This window comes from Chrysochloris asiatica, unplaced genomic scaffold (assembly GCF_000296735.1).
Source record: "Chrysochloris asiatica unplaced genomic scaffold, ChrAsi1.0 scaffold00648, whole genome shotgun sequence".
NCBI lineage: Eukaryota > Metazoa > Chordata > Mammalia > Afrosoricida > Chrysochloridae > Chrysochloris > Chrysochloris asiatica.
In genome coordinates this window covers 150,230-174,444 of record NW_006409166.1, presented here as the reverse complement: position 1 = coordinate 174,444, position 24,215 = coordinate 150,230, and the positions used below count along the sequence as shown (strand labels likewise).

The 24,215-nt window shown below is 43.7% G+C and overlaps 1 protein-coding gene across 1 annotated transcript in view; it reads right to left on the bottom strand.

The window, feature by feature from the left end:
- The window catches only part of TMEM11 (transmembrane protein 11), a 19,619-nt gene extending 2,616 nt beyond the window's left edge, over positions 1 to 17,003 (bottom strand). The window contains exon 1 of the mRNA XM_006877863.1: positions 16,917 to 17,003. Coding sequence (XP_006877925.1) covers positions 16,917 to 16,978 — 62 coding nt within the window. The 5' untranslated portion in view covers positions 16,979 to 17,003. The remainder of the gene's footprint in view (positions 1 to 16,916) is intronic.
- Positions 17,004 to 24,215: the final 7,212 nt, after the last annotated feature.

The following is a 24,215-nucleotide window of genomic DNA, read 5'->3' as shown; positions in this document are numbered from 1 at the left end:
GGATCTGATCCCAGGTGGGATCCTTTACGAAGTGCACTGGCTGGACACTGCTGTGATTGCCAAAGGAAATCCTTTATCCTGAAGACTCGCTAAATCAACTTGGACTCATAGCAACCCTGGAGGCCAGAGCAGAAGTGCTCTTTACAGAAACAGACGGCCTCACCTTTTCTCCCATGAAGCAGATGGCAGGTTTGAACCACTGGCCTTTCAGTTGGCAATCCAGTGTTTATTAAGCCCACTGTACCACCAGACTCCTAAGCAAATGTAAAATATCCAGACTATGGAGAAGTACCCTAATTAAATCACAGGTCCTAATTAAGCTGTGTGCTGGGTCAAGTTAGCTCCTCTGAGGTGGGACAAGAAACCTCCCAAAGGTGGGGTGTTACCAAAACATCCAGTTACCAGGCCAGCAGCCAGAGTTTTCTTTGGGAGGATAAATTAATGAGATGTTTCTGTAAGAATCCATTGATGTTTCTGAAATGGGCAAAATAGAATTTCCCTTTGAAATCCTTTGTGGAGGTTCTCTACTTGGTGTTGGCTCATTCAGAGGAAAGAGCTGTGACTGTAACCACTGCTCTCCAGAGCAAGATTCAGAATGCTAACCACCACTTTTAGCAATCACCAGCAAACCTAGGAGACGGACTTCACTCCCTCTGGATAAACAACCATGAACACTTGCTCTCCCACTCCGGTCCTATGGAGTATCAGAGAGGTGTGGTCTGGTCACCGTTTGGGGCGACAAAGCCTCTCTGGGTACAGACACACCATTCTATTCGTGTCCAAACCCAAATCCACCTGCTTGCAGCAGGAAGCCTGCAGTCATCTAAACGTAGTATTTTTTTTTTTTTTTTTTTTAATCAGTCAAGAGATGTCCTCTGAAACCTTAGCACTTGAATGGGAATGGCTCCATCCTGGAAATGCCCCATGGAGCTATTCCATCTCTCTCCCACCCCTGCACTGCCCAGTCTCCTCCCTTCTAGGGGTCCAGCTAGCATTCCATATTTGCTCAACCCATTCTCAGGGCTGGGAAGTAGGCTGGGATTTGTTAGGACATACTGTGTCCATAGGTCCCAGTACACTCAGAAATATATGGGAGGTCAAAGCACCAAAAGTCCCTTCTCACTCTTGTAGGCAGTGCACAGGTAGACACAAGTAGACACAAGTGCACTTACTCCATACCCAATCCCCCAGTCTGTCGCAGAGGTTGTTCCACAGATACATGCCCGAATATTAGAACAGCATGTCCACTTCCTGAAGTCTCTAATGTGTTAACATACACAATTAAGAGCCTTCTGGAGCTCTGGTCACCTCATCTCAGTGACTGTAAACCAAATATCCCAATGTGAAAACCAGAAGAGCACAAGGTACACAGAGCTTATTTTTCAGATACCTTCAGGTAGTAACAAAATCTCTGGAATCAGCCCAGCAGGCAGTGTCACCCCAAAACACAAGACCTGATTCAGAAATGTGCTTAAAATTCACATCCAGACATGCCTAAAGAAAGACAGGCATTCTGAGTCTCTACTAGGAAGAGTTGTCCAGCATCCCACTATGATGTACAGGAAAGCAGCCCACAAAACAAAGCAGACAGGCACATACAAAATGCTCTTGTTGGCATCCACCTGACCAAGCAGGCAGCACGCACAACCTCTATGCTGTTGGCAATGTACCCTCTGCAAACCAGGTTTTTAAGGCTGCCAGGCCCCTCTACTCACTCCTAAAGCTATTCAACTTCTTTGGGTTAAGACATCCAGGAGTAACCATTTCCAGCGAACACTCAGCTACCCAAGCATTCACCATGTGTGGCAAGTGATTTCTTGGTCATACATGACAGAACTGTGGGACAAGCAAGTGAGAAGGTGGCTTTGAACTGCATCAAAGCATCTAAGACCCTGGGCTGCTTCAGCTTTGATACATGGAAGTAGACAGAAAACAAAGAAGAGGGATTCACTCTCTAGATAGATAGCAGACGTGTTATTTTTGATGATAGGAAAGGTAACACTGAATGATGGTGAAGTACACACAGCTTGACAAATGTACATTAAAAAGTACACAAGAAAAAAGGACTTGTTGGTAATTGCTATGGCATGTATAATTTTTAAACAAATACAACCAAAAATGCATGCACGCATGCACGGGTATATATATGTATGTCTGTAGGCATATACGTTGTTATGTGCCTTCAAGTTGGTTCTGACTCACAGCAACCCTATGTACAGTTTCCAAGGAGTGCCTGGTGGTATTGATTCGCTGACCTTTTGGTTAGAAATCCAGTGCTTATCCTACAGCACAACATCAGGTATAGGTATTGTTGTTAGGTGTCATCAAGTCAGTTCTGACTCACAGTGACAGTGTATAGGCTTTCCAAGGAGTAGCTAATGGGTTTGAACTGCTTATCCTACAGCGCCATACATATATGTTATGTGTGTATGCATCTCCATGTGCATCTACAAGGGGACTTTTTCCTCACAAACTTTCTGTAATGCCCTCATACACATCTACTCACATGTATAATAAAATAGACACGGTGGCACATTTACGAATACTTCTTAGACATAACCAAGCACCATAGGATTGGATTTCTGAGTTTGAAGGTAAGGAACATAGTTTCCTGGGACATCTTGGTCCATTTGGCATAAAGTTGTGTTCTACACCCTAATTTGGTGAGTAGTGTCTGGGATCCTATAAATTTTCAAGCAAGAGACAAAGAAGGAAATCATACTCAAAGAAGAAACTAGTCACTAGGACTAACAGTCCATACAAACCACGATCTCATCTATTCTGAGCCCACTATTGATCGTTCTGATATTTCTGATCAGGGCCACAACCAATGGACCCCGATAGGCTGGGAGAACAATGTGGTTATGTTGTTGTTGTTGTTGTTAAGTGCTGTCAAGTAGAATCGCAAATTCCCTTAAAAATAAAAAAAAAATCTAGTTCTGTTGGACAGGTTGAGACTACAAAACTGCTGCCCTATAAGACTCTTTAAACTTAACCACTAACCCCTGAGGTTGTAACTAATTAGGAAATAATTAACATCACCTTTAGGTAATGTGCTCCTTTTAAAAAAAATCATCTGTATGAGACCCAACAAGTCTATAATGACTTTAAAGAAATGATCAGAATGTAAGGGGGCAAGGAAACTAGATTAAGTGAAACAGAACAACCAGAACAAAAATAAGAGAACTTGCACACACTGTGAAGACTGTAACCAATGCTGCTGAACAGCTTATGTAGAACTTGTTAAATGGGACCCTAAACTGCTGTCTGAACCTTCAACACAAACAGCCGTTGTTGTTGCTGTTACTGTTACGTGCCTTTCAAATGGTTTCCAACTCACAGTGACCCTTACAGGCTTTTAAATCTTCGCGGGAGCAGAAAGCCTAATCTTCCTCCCGCAAAAGCACAATAAGCTATTAATAAAACAACAACAAAAAAAGAAAATTACAAAAGTAGTTGTTGTTTGTTAAGTGCCATTGAGTTGGTTCCGACCCATAGTGACCCTTGATAGGGTTTCCAAGGAGTGGCTGGTGAGCTTGAACCACTGACCTTGCAATCCAGTGCATTAACCCACAGTGCCACACCAGAAGTACTAGCCAGCTGAAATCACTGAAGCACTCAGTGAGATGTGCTAGACCAGAAGAAAGCCTAATGGAAGGGGCATGATGAGAATGAAAAGACCTCAACAGAGAAAGCCTGGTAAGAATAGAGCTGAGTAAGGTAGATTCAATGCAGCATGTATAGTACACGATCTTCAGTGTATTTTTCAAGACTATGTATTTGCTTTTATTCACATAGAACATTTCTGGAAACATACAGAGACTTGGGTCATTGTGACTTCCACTGCAAAAGGAAACCTAGTGGCTTAAGAAAGAAAAGTTTTACTAAATGACCTTTTGATGTATTCGGTACATCAAACACTGAGCACACATTAGGGCATGGTTAGAGTCCTAATATACTTTGCTGGCATTGATATACTACTACAGATGTGGCTGTGAGGTGGAGTCGGTTCCAACTCATAGCGAGCCTGTACGGGGTTTCTGAGGTTGTAAATCTTTAATGGAGCAGAACACCTCATCTTTCTCCCGCAGAACCGCTGGTAGTTTCCAACTGCTGACTTTGTGGTTCACAGCCTGATTTGTAACCACTTCGCTACCAGAGCTATGGAGCTCTATAATTTCTCAATTTGATGAAGTCCTTCAGAAACTGGGTCTGCCTCAGGGTCAATCAGGCACTTTTGACTTGGAATTCCTGACCTTGCCCCTCTGCCTCTAATCAGGATTTGGCCTCAGACCTTCCTTCACATTTGCACCTCCTGGCAAGAATCCTCACTGGAGGTACAGATCAGCAAACGAACCCTGGAGAACAGTGGCTTCTAGCCCCTGGGTGGCCCACTTCCTCTGGGACCCAGGCAGGTGTTTGTCTCAGGTGTGCCTGTCAGACCACCCAGAACCTGACCAGGGCACCCCAGTCAGCTAGGCAGGATAGCAGGTTTGGAACAGAAGTCTCAGATGTGGGCTTCCCAAAGTCTGGAGCTATTCAAGGGTGTTCAAAAGATTCCTGACACAAGGCTGTGACACCCTCCCCCAAGAGAAAATGGATAAGCGACAGCTGTCCACCTGAGCACGGCTGTGTCACTCCAGTGGACGGTGAAGCAAGCTGCGAAGAATCATGTCCCAAATCTCTGCAGCACAGAACATGACGGACTGGACCATTTAGGAATGGGTTCACATGCACTACGCAACAAGGAAGAAAGCCAGAAAAGGAAAGACAATTCCAGAAAGAGGCAGCCTCTACCTGGGAGGAACAGACACGGCACAGGATGGGAGTTTCCTACTTCTTGAGTGGTGTGGACGTGGAATTACTACTTTACTGCTTGTAACACTTTTACAGAAACACAATTCACCACCATGTGATTCACCCACTTCAATACGACCATTTTCATATCTTCACAGAGTCAATTTTAGGACATATCCATCCCCTCGTAAGGAGACCCTATGCCCTATAGGTGTCACTGCCAGCACCTACTGAGCCCTACTCCTGCCCACAATGCACCCACTCAGCTACTCGCTGGCTCGGGATTTCTCTCTTCTGGACTGTCATATAAAAATGGAATCACACAAGTGTGATATTTTGGGACTGGCTTCTTTCACTCATGATGTTTCCACTGTTCACCAATGGTCTAGCACCCTCATGTCCATTATATATATTCTTTTAATGTGCTTAACATTCAATTTTTAAATCTGAAAGACAAACCAAACAGCAGAGAGTATCAAAAGTGCTAGGAGTTGCTTAACTTTTGGGAGGAGGAAGGAGAATTCAGACCAGCCCAAAGCTGGTGTCTATGAAGTGGAGATCAGACTTCCTTTCACTCTCCAACTTCTTCAGCCTTTCTGAAACCAGTTCTCCCCTCAATGGCACTCTCTTCTGGGTTTGATAGTTCAGTGCAATGGCCACACAGACCTCTCAGATCACACTCACGTAGTCATCGGGTACCACTTGGAAGTAACAGGATAACAGAGTACTACTAGGTCTTTAAATCAGGACAGTTTCCCACAAGGCAGCTCTGTTTGTTCTTAACCATGTCAGACCTCTGCCCTGTTTTACAAGAGGGTAAGTTTTACCGGTCTTCAGCCCAGCTGACAAATGCCTAGAGGTACCTCACTCAGCTAGCAAGATTCCTGCCAGAAGGTACTCAACTCTCTCGCTCTGTGACTGGAAAAGTCACTGTATCTGCCTCGTACCAGTCTCCTGGTTGTCTCAAGCTGCAGCAACATCCTTCATTGTCCTCAGTGTTACAGCTGTCTCCTCTGTCTTGGAGGTTCTCAGCACAGGAACCCTGGATCCAAAAGACATTTTCCATTCCAGGCTCATCTTCTTGATGATAGCACGGTCTCCCTCAACCTCAGAGGGATCACTCTTTTTTTAAATAAGCCTCCTCCTCCACGGAGAAAAGATAGACGTTGTCAAGGACTTCATTCTTCTTGGATCGACTATCAACACTCATGGAAGCAGCAGTCAAGAGATCAGACGACGTATTTGCATTAGGCAAATCTGCTGCACAAGACCTTTTTAAAGTGTTGAAGAGCAAGGATGTCAGCTTGAGGACTAAGGTGTGCCTGACCCAAGCCATGGTATTTTCAATAACCTCATATGCATGTGAAAGCTGGACAGTGAATAAGGAAGACCGTAGAATTGATGCATTTTGAGTTATGGTGTTGGAGGAGAATATTGAAAGTGCCATGGGCTTCCAAAAGAACCAATAAATCTGTTTTGGAAGACATGCAACCAGAGTGCTCCCTGGAGGCCAGGATGGCCAAACTTTGTCTCTCATACTTCGGACATATTGTCAGGAGGGACCAGTCGCTGGAGAAGGATATCATGGTTTGTAAGGTGGAGGGTCAGAGAAAAAGAGGAAGACTCCCAACGAGATGGACTGGCCAAGTGGCAGCATCAATGGACTCAAGCGTGGCCAACAGTAGTGAGGTTGGCCCAGGATCAGGCAGTGTTTCGTTCTAGGTTGCTATGGGTCGGTACCGACTCAATGGCACCTAACAGCAAATCCTCCTACCAAGACCACAAACTAATCAGTCCCCACAGTAGACCACAGCCACCTAATTTGAGTAACTGACCAATCCTTGCAAGAGTTTTACATAACTTATTTCCACAGTACACTGTACAATTCCTTTGCAAGATGGTTGTTGTTGTTGTTGTTAAGTGCAGTCAGTCAGTTCCGGATTATAGCAACCCTGTTTAGGGTTTCTAAGAAGTGACTGGTGGGTTTAAACTGCCAAGCTTTCAATTAACAACCCAGCACCTACACCACAGCAGCCTAGCAAATCATCTTGGCAGAACTACAAACCCAGTGCAAAGAAAGAGAACTCTATCACACTACAGTGACCTAACAGGTGATTTAAAAATGTGATCTTTCCTCAGAATTTTCTGTATTCTTCAAACAAGCATACATGATTATTTTAAAATGAGACAAATAATTTAACTTTTAAAGAGATCAACTCAACAGCACTATATGCTTTGGGGTAAAGAGACCAGACCACGTGGAGGCCCTATTGCCAAAGACAGCAGAGGGAGGCCATTTCCTGCCCTGCCAGTTTTTAGGATGCCTCCATGGTAATGGGCAGATCAGGGGCATGTCCACCACTGCATGGTGTCTAAATGCAGCAGTGTGTGAGCAAAAGTAACATGCTGATCTCAGCCCTACAGACAAGCCCTCAAGAACTCTATTTCCCTGCTGCACTGAAGCAAGCACTGCCTAAGTTTACCTGTAAGCCACCATCACATCCTAGCCAGAAGGACCAAATCTACCCATAGTGGGAGTGGGGCCACGGGCTCATTGTCAGGCCCCCAAAGCACTCATGTAGACAGAAATACCAAGAGCATTTTAGCGGAAGTGAAGTCACAAAAGAATTCAAATGTAAAAAAAAATCTTGGAGATAATGTATCAGAAATTAAAGTACTGCTAAAATAACTGAGATGTATCAAAGCTCTATTTACAAGTCCATCTTAAATAACAGAATACTCAGCACCTAATAGGAACCCAAATCCCTGATGTCTAAAATACAAAGGAACATCAAGGAATCCACAACAGAATTGGATCCCTTCTGGGAAAGTACACTCATAGTGAATGACTGAAGGGGAAACAAGTTACAGCAGTAAGAGACCTGACAGCCTAAAGAGCTAACATGAGCCCTATGTCAGGTTTATCATTTAATTACAAGCATGTGGTCACTTGGTCATGTATGAATGACCTAGGTGACCTATGGCCTTAACTGCTGTCCCAAAGCTAGGAAAAACCCTTTCTCAGGAACCCAAAGGAAGCAGAAAAGATTGAGCAATAAAACCCCATGCTGTAGTAGATTGAAAGACTAGTAGGACAGAAAGGTGATCCAACAGAATTCAGAAACTATCACACGATGTTGTTAATATGTAAGTAAAACGCTGAAGATAATTCAAAAATGCTTGCAACAGTACCACATAGGGAGCTCCCAGAAATTCAAGCCACATTCAGAAGAGGACGAGTAATCAGAGAGACTATTGCTCCCATCAGATGGGGTTCGGATAAAAGCAGGAAATATCAGAACGATATCTACCTGTGTTTTATTGACTACATAAAAGCATCTAACTGTATGGATCCTAAATAATTATCGACAGCAATGCAAAGATGGGAACTCAAAACACTTAACTGTGCTCACTGCAATGCCTCTATATGATACGCACCGGACTGCGAGCCACAAGGTTGGTCATTAGAGTCCACCCGTTGCTCCATAGGAGAAAGGTAAGGCATTCTGCTCCCACAAAGATGTAAAGCCTTGGGAAACCTATACAGGGTCACTATGAGTTGGAACTGATTCAGTGGCACTTAAAACAACTATTCTCATGCAGAACCTATAAACAGACAAGCAGCAGCTGTTTGAACAGAACAAGGGGACAACTACATGGTTTAAAATCAGGAAATGTGTGCATCAGGTTTCTATCCTTTCACCAAACTTACTCAATCTCCATGCTGAATCATTAATCCAAGAAGCTGGACTATCAGAACATGGCATTAGATGAGGACAATACATTAACTGTGATAATGTAGATGGCACAACCTTGCTTGCTGAAAGCAAAAAGGATCTGAAGCACTTACTGAGGAATATCAGTAAGTATAGATTATACCTCAATATTAAGAAAACACAAATCCTCACAACGTGATCAATGAGCAATAGCATGATAAACAGAAAAAACACTGAAGTTGTCAAGAATTTCAATTTGCTTTAATCCAAAATCAATGTCCATAGAAGCAGCAGCCAAGAAATCAAACAACATATGTTGTTGGTGGTGGTGCCATCAAGTCAGTTTCAACTCATAGTGACCCTATGCACAGGAGAATGAAACCCGACCTGGTCCTGTGCCAGCCTTACAATTGTTGCTATGATTGATCTCATTGCTGCTACCACTGTGTCAATCCATCTCTTTGGGGGTCTTCCTCTCTTCTGCGGACCCTCCACTTTACCAAACATGATGTCCTTCTCCAGGTACTGATCCCTCCTGATAACATGTACAAAGTATGAAAGATGAAATCCTGCCATCCTGGCTCCTAAGGAGTATTCTGGCTGTACTTCTTCCAATACAAACTTGTTTGTTCTTCTGGCAGTCCACGGTACTTTTTCTATTCTTCTCCAAACACCACATAGTGCTAGGCAAATCTGCTGTATAAGACCTCTTTAAAATGTTCTTAAAAAAAAACAAAACTATCACTTTGAGGACTAAGGTGTGGGTGACCCAAGCCGTGGTATTTTTATTCTCTCACATGCTTACCAAAGCTGGACAATGAATAAGTAAGACCAAAGAAGATTTGATGCCTCGAAATTAGCGCGCTGGTGAATACATTGTACATACCATGGACTGTCAGAAGGAACAAATCTGCCTTGGAAGAAGCACAGCCACGAAATGTTCCTTTAAAGTGAGGACAGCAGCGAGACTTTATCAAATACATGTACTTTAGATATGTTACCAGGAAGGATCAATCAGTGGAGGGCATCATGTTTGATAAAGTGGTGGTGGTGTGCTGTGGGGTCGGTTCTGACTTATAGCGACCCTGTATAGTTTCATAGGCTGTAAATCTTTACGGGGGCAGAAAGCCTCACCTTTCTCCCTCAGACTGGCTGGTAGTTTCAAACTGCTGAGTTTGAGGTTCAGCCCAACTCATAACCACTATGCTACCAGAACTCCTTGTTTGTCAAGGGTCAGCAAAAAAGACGACGACTCTCAACAAGATGGTTCCAACAATGGGCACAAACACAGCAATGGCTGTGAGAATGTCCCAGGAGCAAGCAATGTTTTGTTCTGTTGTCACTGTGAGTTGAAACCAACTTGACAGCATCTAATAACAAAAAAACAGGACAGAAAGGCACAGACATACAGTCCTAAATATTGAGGACAGTTTCAAACAACCCAAGGACCTCTGACAGGGCACAAGGCAGTTTCATCTGCTTTAGCAAGAGAACAGGAATCTTTCATCCACTGACTACAGAGAAGCTTATTTGCTCTGGGAACAAGAATGTGCACGATTCCTCAAGGGTGGGAGCGGAGAGTCTAGCATTCAAGTTTCCTCTCAGGTACGTACTGGCTTTACATGCACAGGCAAACACTTTGCTGCTCTGAACCAGTTTCTGTCAAGGCCTAACAGCCATGTCTCGTCCAGAATCCCGTAGTCAGCATGGTGTGGAGCTGTTTTTGGTAAGCACCGTAGAGTCAGTTCCGAGGAGCAGCTGGTAAGTTTGAACCGCTGACCTTGCTGTTCAAATGGACCTTGCGGTTCAGTGCATTATCCTACGGCGCCACACCAGGACTCAATGGTATGGAGTAGATCATACCACTTACATTGTGCCTTACATATGTAAAATATCACTGAGAACTGACAAGCACCACCCAATGTAAGGCACATGTAGCTATTTAAATTAATTAAATCAAATGTAAAACTGTTTCTCCATCACAGAACCCTAGTTCAACAGGCACATGTGACTAACTTCCCTGAAGGACGGACAATACAGCATACAGAACATTTCCATTACAGAAAGTCCTCTTGGCCAGCCTGACCTAAACAACTACTATGACTACCAAATGACTGTTGGGTTTCCCCAAATACACCATGGCCCATAGAGTTGTTGCTGGCACCGGGCCAGAACACAGTAGCAGCTGGGAGGTTTGTGAGTACTCTCTCTCATGGAGTACTTTCCTGGCACACCCACTGATTCAGCGGCTAGAGAAGTAAGACTCAGATGCAGCCATGGCCCTCCAGCCCCCAGAAAGGTGGAACTATAATGCTACACTGGGGCACAGAGTATTTCAGCTGGAATCCAGACCGCCTGAGTGAACCCAGGAAAACAGAACTTTCATCCCGCAGACCTAAGGCCTACCATCAGCAGTGTTGTTAAGTGTCACTTCCAACTTGGAGCACCCTCTACACAACAGAATGAAACACTGCCCGGTCCTGTACCATTGTCACAACTGTTATGCTTGAGCCCACTGCTGCTGCCTCTGTACTAATCCATCTCATTGAGGGTCTTCCTCTTTTTCTCGGACTCTCCACTTTACCAAGTATAATGTCTCCCCTGATAGTGTGTTCCAAGTATGAAAGATGAAGTCTGGCCATCCTGACTTCTAAGGAGCATTCTAGCTGTACTTCTTCCAATACAGATGTATTTGTTCTTCTGGTAGTCCATGGTACTTCAATATTCTTCTCCAACACTGTAACTCAAATGCATCAATTCTTCTGTGGTCTTTCTTATTTATTGTCCAACTTTCACATGCATATGAGGCAACTGAAAAAACCAAGACTTGAGTCAGCAGTGTGCACCTTAGTCCTCAAACTGACATCTTTGCTCTTGAACACTTTAAAGAGGTCTGTACAGCAGATCTGCCTAATGCAATACATCGTTTGATTTCTTGACTGCAGTTTCCATGAATGATTATAGACCCAAGCAAAATGAAGTCTTTGATAGCTTCAATCTGTTCTCCATTTATCATATTATTTATTGGTCCAATGGTGAGGATTGTTGTCTATTTTATACAGAGGTACAATCTATTCTGAAGGCTGTAGTCTTTAAAATTTTCTTCAGTAACTATTTTAAGTCCTCTTCACTTTCAGCAAGCAAGGTTGTATTACTGGCATATCGTAGGGTATCCATGAGTCTTCCTCCAACCCTGATGCCACATTCTTCGCCATATAATCCACTTATTTGATTATTTGCTGAGCATATAAACTAAGTCTGGGGAAAGAATACACCTTTCAGTGCAGTCAGTACAGTGAATTTACTTAACATGTCTCTCCTAGCCATGGTCTTTTGTGACTCCCACCAAATGACTGGGTGGAAGTAGGCAAATAGGTTGTATAGGACTCTAAGACTGGGATTGGTTACTTTTCCATTCTGCTGGGTTTAAACCTTCCCGTACACCAAGTTTAAGTTCACAGAAGAATGAAAGGTTTTGTGTTGATAACTGGTTACCTAAACAATGCTGGATCAGACCACAACAAATAACCTAATTTCAAACTGACTAATGAGGCTCATTCACTAAACAGTACTCTGATCATGAGAGGCCTCTACAGCTTGCTCCCTCACATTGTGGTCAGAAGCAAATCATGTATACCTTCACTTGATTACAAAAGGTAATTCCAAGTACATGGCTATCCTCACATTCCAGCAGTCACCAAGAACTACAGGTGCTCAGGGCCCTGTTAGAGTAAAGATGAACAGCCATCTGAGCTGACCCCACAGGAACAGGGTTGGCAGAACATACATATTCCTGCATTGTGGGGAAAGCAAGTCACAGACATTAATGGGACAAGTTGCCTTGTTTGAGGTATTCCCTGCCAATGTGAAGGATTTTGGATAAGAACTCAGGTTACAGCTCAGAGTCTGCCGTTATTCATTATAATCACTGTTGATTCCCTAGATTTAATGAAGTGGAAAGGCAGGCCAACATCAGCTATCATCTTGCTCTTTCCACCCTTCTTATTTTCGATTGAACTCTCTATGATGCTGAAAAAGACCTGCCCAACACTGTTAAACACATGTAGGTCCAGTAAGTTTGTAAGGTCTGTTCCACATTTTTTTTTACACATGGGACTATTGAGCAGCTGGAATGTGAGGAGTGCAACCAAAATGCTGAATTCTCTAATTTTATTTCATTTAAATTTAATTGTCACAAAATGACTGTTGTTGTTTTGAAGTGCCATCAAGTCGGTTCCGACCCACAGTGAGACCCTGTCTGGGGTTTCCAAGGAGCAGCTGGTGAGCTTGAACCACCGATCTTGCAGTTCAAATGGCTTTGCAGTCTGGTGCATTAACCCACAGCACCACACCAGGATTCCATAATATGACTGTTGGTTGTTAAGTGCCATCGAGTTGACTCCAACACATAGCGACCCTGTATAGGGTTTCTGAGGAGCAGCTGGTGAGCTTGAACCGCCAATCTTGCAGTTCAAACGGCTTTGCAGTCTAGCGCATTAACCCACAGCGCCACAATATGACTAGTGACTATCAAATTAGTACAGTCCAAGAACCAGGTAAAGCTACGAAGCTGCACAATGTTCTAAGCTGGTCCATAATTACAACACAGCTGACAACAGTAATTCTTGTGGGAACCTGGCATCAGGCAGGGTTTTTAAATACAAGGTATGCTGCAGAGTTTGCAGAAAGTCTGCCAAAAATATTGCTCTGCTCCAGCATAAAGCAGATTCCAGTTGAGTGCAGCAACCTGGAAAAGTGGTCTCATAGTGTGGACTGAGACTTGCATCAGCATAAAGCTGACAGAGAAGTCATTCAACAGAGTCATAAACAGCTTGTTTCAGTCTTAAGACACAGTAACAACCTAGACTCATTATCTAAGGGACCCAATCCCAGACGTCTTCTACCAACTAAGCAGAAATGGAAGTATGCCCCAGAAGGCAGACTGAAGGCCCAGCACAAATTGTCTCCCTCCACTGTTCAGCATGGAGGACCTGAGGGAAACTGAGTTCAGGGAACGATTCGTGGTCCTTGGTTCAGGCCTTGCAGGAAAAGGAAACAATGGGGGGTCCCCAGCCATCATACCACATTATCTGGAAGGAGAGCAACAAGGCCACTCAAACTACAAATTCAGATGTCCTGTTCCTGCTTGACATTCAACATCTACATGTAAGGAGAGCTTTCAGTTCCAAGCCAAAGGTTGCAACCAGAACACCTACAGACCTGGCAGTCAAGCGCAAACTGGAGGGTACATGCCCTATCCAAAAGAGCCAGCTTCTGTCTAGCTTGTGGGGAGAAGTTTTCTGTGAGACCTCTCAATTTATCAGTGTCTGCAACTAATTTAATTCTTTTTAAAATTTATAGTCAACATAGGGAAAAGGGATGAATGAGCAAATGCTAGGTTGTATATGTTGTTGTTGTTGTTGTTAAGTGCCATCGAGTCGGGTCTATAGTTTTGCAATAATAACCATTATCAAAATGGACTCCTAGTGTGGCGCTGTAGGATAAGCAATGGACTGCAAACCACAAGGTCAACAGTTCAAACCCACCTGCTGCTCCTTGGAAACCCTGTACAGCATTGCTAGGAGTTAGAATACACCCGATGGCACTTAACAACAACCACCAACAATCACCTCAAGGGATTGGTTTTCTTGATTTGGGGGCTTAGGGCCATGGTCCCATGGGACAATCCAATCAAGGATACAATATATTTCTACCTCCCAGGAAGGGAAGTACTATCTGGGGTTCCTAGAAGCTTACAAACAATCATTTAAGATACAACTTTTTGAACCTAACAGACAAACCCAAGAAACAGAAGGAATTGGACTAAAAGGATGTCTTCATGAATCGCTGCATCCTCCAACCTCAAAACCAGAAGAACTAGATGGTGCCTGGCTACCAAGAGCGATGTACTGACCAGGAACACAATAGGCAAGCCTTGAATTTTTTTTTTTTAAAGGCTGGGGTATGTTGGTGTTTGGGGGGGGGGGGGGGGTATGGAACAGAATTTTACAAATTTACTGGACCTACTGTGGCTATTGGAGTCCCAAGACTATGGCCCCAAGTTGCTCTTCAAACCTGGAATTGATATTATCCCCTAAAGCCATTTAAGCTAAGTAGCAGTATACCCCATTGAGGAAAGATTGTCACCCCTGAGTATCTAATTGCTTCAACAAAACGGTGAAGGAGGGAAGGGGATTCAGTAGCTACTTTAAACCATAAGAAGGTTGGGGGGGGGAAGGGAATTAAGTGAATGGAAGTGACACAAGTAGAGCAGAAATAAGGAGAATATTCCCACAATATGAAGAAAATGAATGTAACTGATCATTTGTCTTGAAAGTATGGAATGGGACCTGGGTTTGCTATGTAAAATTTCACCAAAAATAGAATTAAACAATAAGAAAATTGAGGGTCAACAGTCAACGACTGGATTCAGGTTACCCACTGCTGGTTTGCAAAAGAAAAAAAATCCTATTTTCTTGCTGTATGTTTGCCTGGGCCATCCCCATTTGGTTCTTACGGCTGCTTTTACTCATTGAGGAGAAATGCCTTCTTTCCTTCTGCTATTCTTAATTTCTTAAGCAGGTATTATTAACAGATTAACGTTTGCATAAAGATCTTGAAAATGTTTGCTAGTTTTAAGGCCCCCTGGAAATCTCCAAGTAGCTTCTTTCTAGGGTTGTTCTGTCTAATGAACACCAGGGGGGAGTATGAAAAACAATTATTTGCTTGGCACTGCATTTACAAAGAAAAGAAAATGCAGAACTGAGGATATTAATATTAGTTAACTCTGAACTCAACAGTAAAATGCAAACCAGAGTTCTACAACAACTGTCAAACAGGAAGAATTCTCCGGACCAGGAAAGTCATCTGCAGGCAACAGTAATGAATGTGTGATGGAATCAAAGTGGTTGAGAGAGGGAACTTCGTAGTTAAGTAATCCTCACCCTGGCTCCCCACCAAGAGCAAACTTCTGCTCTACCAATCACACCATACAGCATAGCTGTTGTGTTAAGTGCCGGCCAGTGGACTCGGACTCCTAGAGACTCAGTATAAGGTTTTCAATTTCAAGGTGCAGCTGATAGGTTTGAACTGCCAACCTTGTGGTTCGCAGTACAGTGCTGATCCTACAGCGCTACATACAGACTAGCTGTTGTTGTTAAGTGCCATCGAGTCGATTCTGACCCATAGCAACCCTGTATAGGGTTTCAGAGGAACAGCTGGTGAGCTTGAACGGCCAACCTTGCAGTTCAAACGACTTTGCATTAACCCACAGCACACCAGGACTCCAGCTGTTGTTGTTGTTATGTGCCGTGAAGTCGGTTCCAACTCATATGGACCCTGTATAGGGTTTCCGAAGCTGTAAATCTTTATGGGAACAGAACGCCTCATCTTTCTCCCGTGTAACGGCTGGTAGTTTCGAACTGCCGACATTGAGGTTCGCAGCCCGATTCATAACCACTGCGCTACCAGAGGACTCCAGTTAGGCAAGTTTAATTCGAGTGGCCCCTCCAACACACATCCTCTCCCAAACTTTCAATGACTGAACAGCTTCTACTGGCTTCGAGGAGCTGAAACTGCTTTCCAAAAAAGTAACAAGTACAAATCAACATTGGACCTAAAACTACTCCAATATCATTTTCTAAATATCAGCTATCCAACCTGATCTCCGTGCTTGAAGTAACATACTCTAGCTCCCTACCCACATACCATTTATCAGGAAAGGTCACTTTAAAGGACTTCCACTGGAGGGGCGGGTACGGAGAACCCTCGGAAAGTGCAAGCACGGCCCCTCCAGATCGAGGCTGCTTCTCTGCCCGGGACAGACAGACACATCTGCAAGGAATACAGCTTCCCCCGCCCCACCCCCATTCCCGGGTAAACGTGCAGATTCGCACTCTGCCTTTCCGTAACTGAAGCGCTTCCATCACTGTTCCCCTTCCTACCCACCGCCAGTACAAATTCATCCCGGGAGCGATTCCTAGCTACACTGAGGGCTGCGGGGGCCGTGTGCGATGCCAGGCGGGGGGCTGGCGCTTCAAGATCGCGAAAAGCCAGGCTGGTCTCTGGGGCCTCTGCACTGAGCGCTCGGGCCCTTCCGCAGGCCAAAGCCCTAACTTCGGCCCCCCGCCTCGCTTGGCTGCGGCCCACCTCGCCCGGAATGCTTCTGAGCTCTCTGAACTCCGTGCCCTGAGGAGCTGGACTCACCCCGGCCCAAGTGGGCCCCGGTTCCCAACCGAATACAGGATCCTCCCGGGTTGGATCCCCGCGTGCCCGACGAGGGTGGGCGGGAAGACGGAGCTTGGAGCTCGAGAATGGGTGAGCGCTGCAGTCCCATGACACCCCAGCGGACTCTCAAAGACCTGAGCCGCCCGGCCCAGGGAAGCAACAATCCCCGAACCTCACCTCTCTCGAGTGCTGCTGCTACTGCTGCCCGGGCCAAGGCGCCTCCTTCCCCAAGCGGCCATCTTGGAGACACTCTGCTCACAAGCGCCTGGCGCAAAGGAGGCCCGGGACAGCAGTGGGACGTAGGGAACTGTAGTCCGCCTGTAACTTGGCAGCACCCCTAACGCCCCGGCCGCGCAGCGCCGGACCTCAACACCCACAATGCTCCGCGCTCCGGAAGACCCTCTTCCCGCCTCCTGGGAGACGTAGTCAGTGTCGGGGCGGGCAGCTAAGAGAGCGGAGTGTTTGGAAGGTAAACCCTCAGGCTCACGGGCTGGGGTCTCAGGTTCCGTCCTTGACTTTCTAGAGCAATTAACTGACGAGAGGAAAAGAAAATGCCTACAAATCCCAGCATGCTGTGCAGGTGACGGCCCTTGCCTAACTCACCGTCCGCCATGCTTGCGCTTCTCGCTGGAACCTCGGGCTCGCCAGCGCTGAGATCTGCTGTGTTCGCTGCCCTTACGCTTCAGCCAGTAGGCCCACACCCTTGGCCGCGCCACATGTAAAGCCGGCCTGCTGTGCCCTTCCCAACTGTCTCCGCTTTCTAAAGGTGATCAAGGGACAAGAGGCGCCACCCAGGCCCTTCGCAAGCCCAGATTGTCTGGACTCCGGGGACACATTGAAGACTGTGAGAAACGTCGTCTATACTGACAAATGCTCAAGTAATCAAATCTGTACTCATTTTAGCGAGAGAGAGGTTTTCTTTATTCGATTTTGCAAAACATGGGCAGCAGCATGGCCATTTGACAGAGAGTTTTATTAACCTAACTAGGAAAAAGCCCCTTTACTGGGCACTTTGGAGTTTACAATCTTTCCCTAATGGCGCCTAGTAGCCCCTACAAGGGAGCATTCTCATCTACAGTTCGTTTCATCCCCTCCCCATGAACTTCCCCTAGTTCTTCGATGGGTGTATTCTTTTATTTTAAAAGAGTCTAATAGTAGGGTTCTGTGGCAGAGAAAAGCAAAAGTGGGGCGTGTTTCAGATAGGGCCGCTTGGGTCCCTTCAGGTTCTACAGCACCTCACCCACCCTCTGGTGTTTTGAAGGGCAGATCCTCCCTCTTGACAGGAACCCTTCTGATGCTGCCCTGCCTGGACACTTGATGCTGCCCTGCCTGGACACTGCTGCAAAGAGGGCCAGAATGGACTCACGGGAGCCCAGCAATTCCTAAATGCTCTTTCCTCAGACCTATGAGCATTTGGGGGGGGAGGGGGGGGTCTGAACTTTTATGTCCTCTCCTTCCCACAAAATATGTTGCTAGACATATTAATTGGCCCCATAAATATTCATTGAGCAACTATTATATGACTAGTTCAACTTCATATTCTGAGCCAGGAATAAGCAGAAACTTCCATTGTTGGTACCCCAGTTTCATGGAAGTCTACATACCAGAGCAGGAGGCTGGGTGAAGAGGTTCATCACCAAGGATTTCTCAGATTTAGTTCCAGTTCACATGCGACCATATTTTTAGTTGCTTAGAGTTCTCACACAGTTGCTCATTAACTACAAGAAAAAGTCTCAAGTTATTTAGCACAATCTAGAAGTGCCCCCTTATTTTGGCCACAGTCTATCTCTCCAGCTTCAACTGCCTCCCTTTCCTGCAAGGAATTTACCACTCTAGTAAACTGAGAGGACCCCTGGTAGTGCTGTAGCACAAGCCCTGTACTGCACTGCTAGCCACAAACCCAGGGGGGAAAGATGAGACTTTCTACTCCCATAAAGATTTACAGCCTCAAACTCTATATAGGGTCTTTATGAGTTGGAATGTGCTTGATTCATGTTCTGCCTAAAATATCTTTCCCTCCTGGCCATCTTTTACGCATCAAGACCTTGGGTCCCTTTGATCTCGAGAAAGTACTTTCTATCCTGGTTGGATTACACAAGTGCCAGTGTGCCAGTTTAGCACACTACAAAGACGTCTGAACACTTGCCGTAGCATCTTGTTACTGCTATCTATACGTGTCTCTTTTTCTCTCTACTATGGAGGCCATGCTAGAATACCTGTGTTTAAAGCATGCTCCACACTAGGGTTGCTTACCATTTCTCAGCTTACTTGTTTATAAGACAGGGTGATATTAGTACCTCCCCTCAGAGGATTGCTATGAGCATTACATGAGATGATAACATTGAATATACTAATGCCCAACCCAAGGTAACAGTAACAACTTAGAGTTATATAATGCCAAGCATTGTTGTATTTTTAATTAATTACATCTCTTGGTCTTTACAATAGCCCCATGAAAGTGATACTGTTATCAACATTTTACAAAAGGGGACTTGAGTGACTTGCCAAGGTCACACTGCTTTCACACCAGGATGTTTGGCTGTTGATTACCCTGTATTCTACTACCTCTCAAGGAGAGCTTCATAAATGCCATCCTCGGTGAAAACAACGTGTCCAGTGCACAAGGTAAATGGAAATGCTTAAATAGCTGTTGACCTACGATGACCTTCCCATCACCCCAGCTCTTCTATTATCCCCTTAATTTCTAAAAAGCTATCTGCTTCCAATCTGCTAGCTTGAGTTGAGATCCCCAAAGAATGTTGTCTTCTTGATCACTCTTCATGCACAGACATCATCTGGAAGGTTCATAGGCAGGTTGTTTCATTCAGCATGTATAAACTGAATGAAACAACTGAGCCCCTACTGAGGACACAACAGTGATTGTTGGAATTGCAATTCTTGTGGGTTCTCATGGGGACAATTACTGTGAGTACTGTGCGTCTTTGAAAAATCAATCTACATGAGACCAAACCATCAACAATTACTTTAAAACAAAGATGAGACTGTCAAGGGGGTAGGGAAATTAGATTAATTGTAATAGAACAACCTAAATGGAAATACTAAGAATGTTCACACATTCTGAAGAAATGTAACCAGTGTCATGTAACAATTTATGTGGAAATTGATGAATGGGAATCTAAACTACTATGTACACCTTCACTGAAAACATAATAAATACATTTTAAAAAATAATACAATCAGACCAGAAAAAAGGGGGAGGAGAATAAAGACACCCAAAGGAGTCCTGGTGGCTCAATGGTTAAGCATTTGGATGTTAACCAAATATAGTTGTGTCAAATCTTTCTATGAGAAAAATCTCACAATCTGTATCATGAAGATTACAGCCTAGAAAACCTTAAGGGACGGTTCAGTTGTATCATAAGAGATTATTACTATGAGTAGAAATTGGCTCGATGGCACCTAAAAACAAGTATACCCAAATGTTAGTTATGAGAGGCACCAGTTATAACCCTAAACTAGAGAAACAAAAGGAAAAGTGTTTCTCAGAGTAGTACAGGGGAATTAGTCATTTAAGATGTCTCTTCTCAAGCATAACCCTGATAACAAAAACAGGCAAAACTGTCATTAAAAAAGAAAATTATAGACCAAAATCCCTCTGAGGACTCCTGGTGTAGCACTGTAGGATAAGTACTGACTGCTAACCACAAGGTCGATAGTTCAAACCCACCAGCTGCTCCTCTGAAACCCTATTTGTTGTTATTAAGTGCTGTCGAGTTGGTTCCAACTCAGAGAGACCCTATAAAGAGTTTCTGAGGAGTGGCTGGTGAGTTTGAACTGCCAGCCTTATGGTTCAAACCAACCTTGTGTATTATCCTGCAGTGCCACACCAGGAATCCTACAGCACCCAGTATTCCCAGGCAGTCTCCCATCCAAGTACTAACCAGGCCCAACGCTGCATAGCTTTCAAGGTCGGAACTGACTCCATGACACTTAACAACAACAATCCTTCATGAACCTAGATGTAAAAATTCTAAATAAAATCCTAGTAAATAGAGTCCAACCACAAATAAGTAATAATAATAATACATCATGATCAAGTGGGAGTCATACCAGATACACAGCGATGTTCAATTTTTAGAAAAACCATCAATGTAATTCACCACATAAATATAACAGGGGTGAACACATGATCCTATGAATTGCTGCAGAAAAGGTATTTGAGAAAATCCAACACCAATTCCTGATAAAAGCACTCAACAAAATAGAAAATAAAAGGCAAATTTTTCAATATAATTAAGAGTATATATACAAAAACCAACATCACTCTGAACAGAGAGAAACTGAAAACATTCCCCTTGTGAACAGGAACCAGACAAATATGCCCTTTATCACCACTTCTATTCAATATTGTGCTCGAAGTCTTCTCCAGAAATGGAAGAAAATGAAAGGAATCCAACCTGACAAAGAGACAAAACTCGCTCTATTCTCAGATCATATGATCCTGTACTTAGAAAATCCCAAAGACACAGCAAGAAAATTACTGAACCTCATTGACAGATTCAGCAAAGTGGCAGGGTAAAAAATCAACATAAATAATCAGTTCGGTTTGTTTATACTAATAGAGATTTGAGTCAGTTCTGACTCACAGTGACCCTGTATGGGGTTTCCAAGGAGTAACTGGTGAGATTGAACTACTGACCTTGTGCTTGGCAGTCCAGTGCTTACCCTACAGAACAATAAAGGATAAATCTAACCAGAGAAGCAAAGACCTATACAAGGAAAACTATAAAACACTACTACAAGAAGCCAAAAGAGACCTTCAAAAATGGAAGAATGTACCATGCTCATGGATGTAATTGTTAGGTGCTGTCATGTGGGTTTCAACTCACAAGGACCCTATGAACAACAGAAGAAAACACTGCAAGGCCCCACACCATCTTCACGATTGCTGTTACACTTGAGCCAATTGCTGCTGCCACTGTGTCAGTCCATCTTTCTGGGGATTTTCCTCTTTTTTCCCTGACCCTCCACTTCAACAAGCATGATGTCCTTCTCCAGGTATTGGTCCTTTCTGATAACATGTCCAACATATGAGAGACAAAGTCTTACCATCCTGGCTTGTAAAGATCATTCTGGCTGTACTTCCTCCAACATAGCTTTTATTCTTCTGGTAGTTCATAGCACTTTTAATATTCTTCTCCAACACCATAATTCAAATGCATGGATTTGAATTATGGTTTTCTATATTAATTGACCAGCTTTCTCATGCATGTGAAGTAATAGAAAGTACCATGACCTGGGTCAGATTCACCTTAGTTCTCAAACAGATATCTTTGCTCTTGAACACTTTCAAGATGTCTTTTGCAGCATATTTGCCCAATGCAGTACATCATTTAATTTCTTAACTGCTGTTTCCATGAATATTCATTGTGGGTCCACACTGTTAATGAGTCTTCTTCCAATCCTGATGCCATGTTCTTGTTCATATGATCCAGTTTATTTGCTTATTTACTCAGCATTCACATTGAATATGTAGGGTGAAAGATGTACTCCTGGCGCACACTTTTCCTGGTTTTAAATCATACTCTGTTAATATTCTATGTATAGATTCTTCATGAGCAAAATGAAGTGTTCTGCAATACTTATTCTCAGCAATGTTATCCAAAATTTATCATGGTCCAAAAGTCAAAAGCATTTGCATAGTCAATCAAGCACTGTTTTCAGCCAAGATCCATTTGACATTGGCAATGATATCTTTCATTACACAACTTCTATTTTTTTACATGGAAAATTTAAATTTATCAAGTGAGTTTTCGTTTTTCTTTCTTTCTTTTTAACACAACAAAAAAGTTTATATTCATTTAAATGTCCAAAGGATACATTTTTCAAGCCAGCCTCCTTCCCATAGGCACACAGCCTTTCTTAGTCCATGAACCTACAGTCCTCAGCTGCTATATCTTTCTATACCATCACCTCAGTCACCGTCTCTGCTTTCATCACTTTTCTGGGTAGGATCTCACACTCCACTCATGCTCTTCCTTCTTGATGGGTCTGGGGTCCTCTATTTCTGAAATGAAAGATTAACTACTCCCCCCTTTTATACTTCGATAATTACAGTTGTGACAAATCATGATTAATCCTGCTAATAATAATTACTCAATTGAATCATAAAATCCTATCACCATCATGCCCCATCTCTTTTTACCAAATCCATCTGGAAACGAGAACTTTTGCATCCATAAAGAAAAGTCCAGTTCATTACATTGTAAAATTTACACTTTTTCATAGTATCAAGCATCTTTATCTTCATCTGGTTGAGTTCTGCTCAGCTAGCCATCCAAACTAGTTCAAATGGGTACTAGCTGCAAGTTTGGGAGTTCACACACACACTTCCCTGCATTTCACAACAGCTCACCACTTGACTCTCAGCTCTAGCATCCAATGGTTAGGTCAGTGCCCATGGGCTTGGAAGTTCGCACATCTCTCTAAACTCCAGACCAGCCAGGCTCTCCTCTTGTCTCTCTCATTTGGAAGTCAGTGGGTGTCGGTGGAACATTGTCAAATTGAGCCCATTTCTTCATTGCTGCATTTCCCCCACTTTCACCCATAAGTAGACCCAAGTGGTCACCAGCAAGCAAACTACATTAGACTGTTTGCAGGTTCCCTCTGAATTTCATTCTTAGAAGGGGGTTTTCCCTGATGGGCTGACTTTTCCTAACTTGATGTCTCCAAAGCAAACAAATTGCTTGATAGTCTAACAGCCAAACAGTCTGCTTTTTTTCTGTTGGTCTTTCTTTCAGTAAGAGTCTTCTCCCAGTAGTTCTGGGTTGGTCTGCCTGTCTTTTCAAGTAGGAATGTCTCAACTCAGAAGGTTTTGGGTGGGGCTCAGGCTTCCACCTAAGGCCCCATACTTTACAAAGGATTAACAAGAAGCCTATTTCCCTGGGCAAATTCTAATTCCCCTATTGGCAAATCCAGACAATTATAGGCTAAAGAGGGGCTTATTAACTTTCTATAATCAAAATTCCCAGTGTTCATTTCTATCACACATAAATGATTATTTTACAATAGTAGGTAGGAAAAAATATATATCTACAAGACAGTCACAACACAGTATTGAATGTTGTTGTTATGTGTCATGGAGTTGGTTCCAACTCATAGTGACCCTGTACAGGGTTTCTGAGGCTGTAAATCTTTACAAGAGCAGAAAGCCTCATCTTTCTCCCGCAGAACAGCTGGTAGTTTCAAACTGCTGACCTTGTGGTTCGTAGCCCAATTCGTAACCACTATGCTACCAGAGTATTGAATAGGAGTGGTGATAAAGGGCATCCTTATCTAGTTCCTGTTCGCAAAGGGAAGACTTTCAGTTTCTCTCCATTGAGAGTGATGTTGGCTGTTGGTTTTGTATATATGCTCTTAATTATGTTGAAGAATTCCCCTTCATTTCCTACTTTGGCAAGTAGGAATAGATGTTGGATTTTGTCAAATGCCTTTGCTGCATCAATCAATATTATC